The 3,809-nt window shown below is 38.2% G+C and overlaps 1 protein-coding gene and 1 long non-coding RNA gene across 2 annotated transcripts; one reads left to right on the top strand and one right to left on the bottom strand.

Moving 5' to 3' along the window:
• Window positions 1-633: 633 nt before the first annotated feature.
• Window positions 634-1,331, top strand: LOC126846015 (uncharacterized). The gene is made up of 3 exons (XR_007686854.1): window positions 634-742; window positions 805-1,130; window positions 1,199-1,331. It is a non-coding gene; the product is annotated as an uncharacterized LOC126846015 (long non-coding RNA).
• A 1,161-nt stretch (window positions 1,332-2,492) lies between these two features.
• LOC126846019 (uncharacterized) lies at window positions 2,493-3,132 on the bottom strand. Its single transcript, XM_050585107.1, has 4 exons — window positions 3,113-3,132; window positions 2,876-3,038; window positions 2,648-2,812; window positions 2,493-2,590 (listed from the first exon to the last, which is right to left on the bottom strand). Exons 1-4 carry the CDS (start codon window positions 3,128-3,130, stop codon window positions 2,493-2,495), a joined length of 444 nt encoding a protein of 147 aa, XP_050441064.1. The 5' UTR covers window positions 3,131-3,132.
• Between the last annotated feature and the right edge of the window lie 677 nt (window positions 3,133-3,809).

Raw genomic sequence — 3,809 nt, 5'->3', positions numbered from 1 at the left:
AAAGTAGTATGTTTTGGCCGTATCGAATCTTGTTATCATAGTCTTGTTATCACAGTCTTGTTATCATAGTCTTGTTATCACAGTCTTGTTATCACAGTCTTGTTATCACAGTCTTGTTATCACAGTCTTGTTATCACAGTCTTGTTATCACGAACTTGTTATCACGACCTGTTATCACAGCCTTGTTATCACAGTCTTGTTATCACAGTCTTGTTATCACAGTCTTGTTATCACAGTTTTGTTATCACAGTCTTGTTATCACGAACTTGTTATCACGAACCTGATATCACAGTCTTGTTATCACGATCTTGTTATCACGAACCTGTTATCACGATCTTGGTATCACGCTGTTATCACGCATGTGGCAGTTCACTACTGTGTCCGTCGAGCGGTGACGCTATACTAGCGCGGTTCCGCTGGTATCACTACTGGTATCACACGCGCGCGCGCGCGGACACACACACACACACACACACACACACACACACACACACACACACACACACACACACACACACACACACACACACACACACACACACACACACACACACACACACACACACACACACACACACACCACACACACACACACACACAGTGGGGACGGGTGATCATTAGCATATAAGGAAAGGTGCGCAACCCATCAGTTACCAGTTATCACTGCAAGACAGTCGGTGAACAAACATTTGTGCACACACACACACACACACACACACACACACACGCACGTACTGTCAAGGTAAGTCCGGGCACACAGCCAGAGCTTAGATGTATTAAGTCAAACAATATTGTCATTTACAGATGAGTCAAATCACAAAAGATTTCCTAAACGACCGCAGCGAGTTTGTGTTGGAATCGAGGAGGCGGCACATTACGGAGATTCAACCCTTTGTCCCATACAGAGTGATACGGTTCGAAACGGTCGTTACAAAGCACGATGCACGTACGCCCGCCGTAGAATTACGCTTGGGCGATAATCCACAACCCATACGTGTATACTTGCCAACCAGATTTAAAATGACCGACGAAGAACTACAGAAGCCGATAGATTCTAATCTATCAATGATCTACAGGGGGAAGAAGAACGGGTCCAACGTCCACGATGTCGTATTTTTATAATATTATGGGTAAGTGCAATAGTCAGGTAGCAGAAAAAAAAAAATAACTAATTGCCGTTGGCTATTGTACTCTACAGATAATGACGGACCGGTCGACCAGCATTACAACACACACGTCCGCGCACAAATATAAGTAGCAGTATGAGTAAATGGGAATACTATCAATAAAAAAAAAAAAAAAATGTATGTTTCGCTATTAATACCTAAATATATATATATATCAAGTAAATGAAATATGATCTTATTAGTATTATTACGATTGTAATGATAATGTAATCATAAAATAAATATTAACGAATATAAGTAGGAGTATGAGTAAATGTGAATACTGCCAATAAAAAAAAAAAATGTATGTTTTGCTATCTTATTAGTATTATTAATATTACGATTGTAATGATTATGTACACATAAACTAAATATTAACGAATATAAGTATCAGTATGAGTAAATGTGAATACTGTCAATAAAAAAAATGTATGTTTTGCTATTAATACCTAAATAAATATATATATCAAGTAAATGAAATATGATCTTATTAGTATTATTATTATTATTACGATTGTAATGATAATGTACACATAAAATAAATATTAACGAACACACACACACACACACACACACACACACACACACACACACACACACACACACACACACACACACACACACACACGCCTGAGTGTAATTATAATAATAATAGTGTTGAATACTAGCATCCATGTGTTGATCAGTTGTATTGACTAGACGGCCGCAAAGGCAGTGCACAAAGTAAAAAAAAAATATTAGCATTATTAGCTTATCTAACATACAGACACTATGCCGTAGGTATATATATATATATATATAATATTATGGGTATGTGCAATAATCAGTTAGCAGAATTGCCTAGACGGGCGCATGGACAGTGCACAAAGTAAAAAAAAAATAGTGGCAATATTAGCTTATCTAACATTACTAGTACATATGAATATTATAAACGAATAAAGGTAATATCGATAAATAACCAATTGATTGCATAGGTGTGTCAGTATAAATTAATTAAGAGCAAAGTATGGAAAAATTAATAGTGTGTTAACACACACACACACACACACACACACACACACACACACACACATACATACACATACACACACACACACACACACACACACACACACACACACACACACACACACACACACACACATCATGTAATTTATAACATTAGGATTATTATATATATATATATTAGTATTATATTTAATTTATTGGAATAAAAAAAAATACTACAAATAATATAATTACGGTTATTATTATTAGTATTATTATACAATGAGGGTACAAAAAAAATAGAATAAAAAAAAAAAAAATTGAATTGGTGATATCCAATCACCAATTCAATTCTTCGGCGTCTGCTACCGCCAGGAGCATTTGGTTAAGCGTCACGTTGCAACCATCGTCGGACCAAAGCGAACTGGCAGACCCGGCTAAGGGAGAAAGAGAGTATTAATGTTTGTGATCATCGTGAATGACGGGATGCTTACTGGATGTTGCTGGCGGCGGCGGTGACGGTGTCCCAGCGATGACATCGACACTGGAGGAGGAGGAGGAGGATCTGCGCGGGGATGGCGTTTCAGCGACAACTGTGACCGTCGACACTTGAACGAGTTGACGTTCAAGCGTGCTAGTCATGTCTTCCCAAAACTCATCTAAACCAAGAAAGGGGGTGGTATTATTGTGTGGGAACCCTGTGCGGGGGATAAAACGCTTACCGGTAGATGATCGTACTGAACTAGGTGACGGCGGCGGCGGAGGCGGCGGCGGCGGTGTCCCGGGTGACGGTTGCGTCAGCACAGCCCAAGACGGGACTGGCGACCAAGTCCCGGGCGCAAACTCAATGGAGTCGTTGGATTCCATTGCGAATAAATCTGGGGACTAAAAAAAAAAAAAAAATCACCACTAACGAAAAAACAGAATTAAATATAATTTAATGAAGATCTGGTACGTACCAAGTTAAAATTGGACATTGTTGGATATGCGATTGACAAATGAACACGATAAACATCGTACAAAAATGCTGATGAACACTATTTAATGAAAATGATAATCGATCACGCCATACGGCGGGGTGAATGATTTGTTGAAATGATAAGCGATCACACCAGACGCGGGGTGAATATATAGGGTCAAATTATTATAGATATGCATACCAGTAGTGCAGTATGTGGTAATTAAAAAAAAAAAAAAAAAAAAAGCAGACAGAATTATGTAATGCACCAATGTGCTTTTCTTGCAAACTAATAGGTTACATGATCATCGGGATAAAAAATGCTGCAACGCTTGTCCGGCGAATACGCTATAAATACCGGCGCTAACGATATATATTGTCTTTCAATAACCGGAAAGTTCGGCTTAACACACACACGTTTTCAAACCTATCACACAGCGAAAATGGATCTGTCTTGTCCTGTATGTAAGTACACGTTTGCTAACCGAAGCAACGTTCTACGACATCAAAGACAGTTCAACCATTACTTAGGTATAAACGAATATGGAAATATGATTAAATAGAATAATATCACACTGACACGTTATTTACAGTTGGACCACATCATCCCGGATCAATTCATCAATCCCCCGACGAAGGTAAGGAAAAAAAAAAAAATAGATTAGTAATAAGTATAGATATATGATTATATGTTGTAT

Source organism: Adelges cooleyi, unplaced genomic scaffold (assembly GCF_023614345.1).
Source record: "Adelges cooleyi isolate 19-005CV unplaced genomic scaffold, UGA_ACOO_1.1 ACOO_flye_CR_arks_rails_tigmint_CR_PRNA_814, whole genome shotgun sequence".
NCBI lineage: Eukaryota > Metazoa > Arthropoda > Insecta > Hemiptera > Adelgidae > Adelges > Adelges cooleyi.
The sequence above is the reverse complement of the archived record's forward strand: the minus strand, read 5'-3'. Positions and strand labels throughout refer to the sequence as shown.

What these genes read in the sequence shown, in the direction of transcription:
- LOC126846019 (XM_050585107.1), bottom strand. An exon ending in TTCAGTACGATCATCTACCG is followed by an intron (nt 2,813 to 2,875) that starts GTAAGCGTTTTA and finishes TTCTTGGTTTAG; the next exon opens with ATGAGTTTTGGGAAGACATG. An exon ending in GCCGCCGCCAGCAACATCCA is followed by an intron (nt 2,591 to 2,647) that starts GTAAGCATCCCG and finishes TTTCTCCCTTAG; the next exon opens with CCGGGTCTGCCAGTTCGCTT.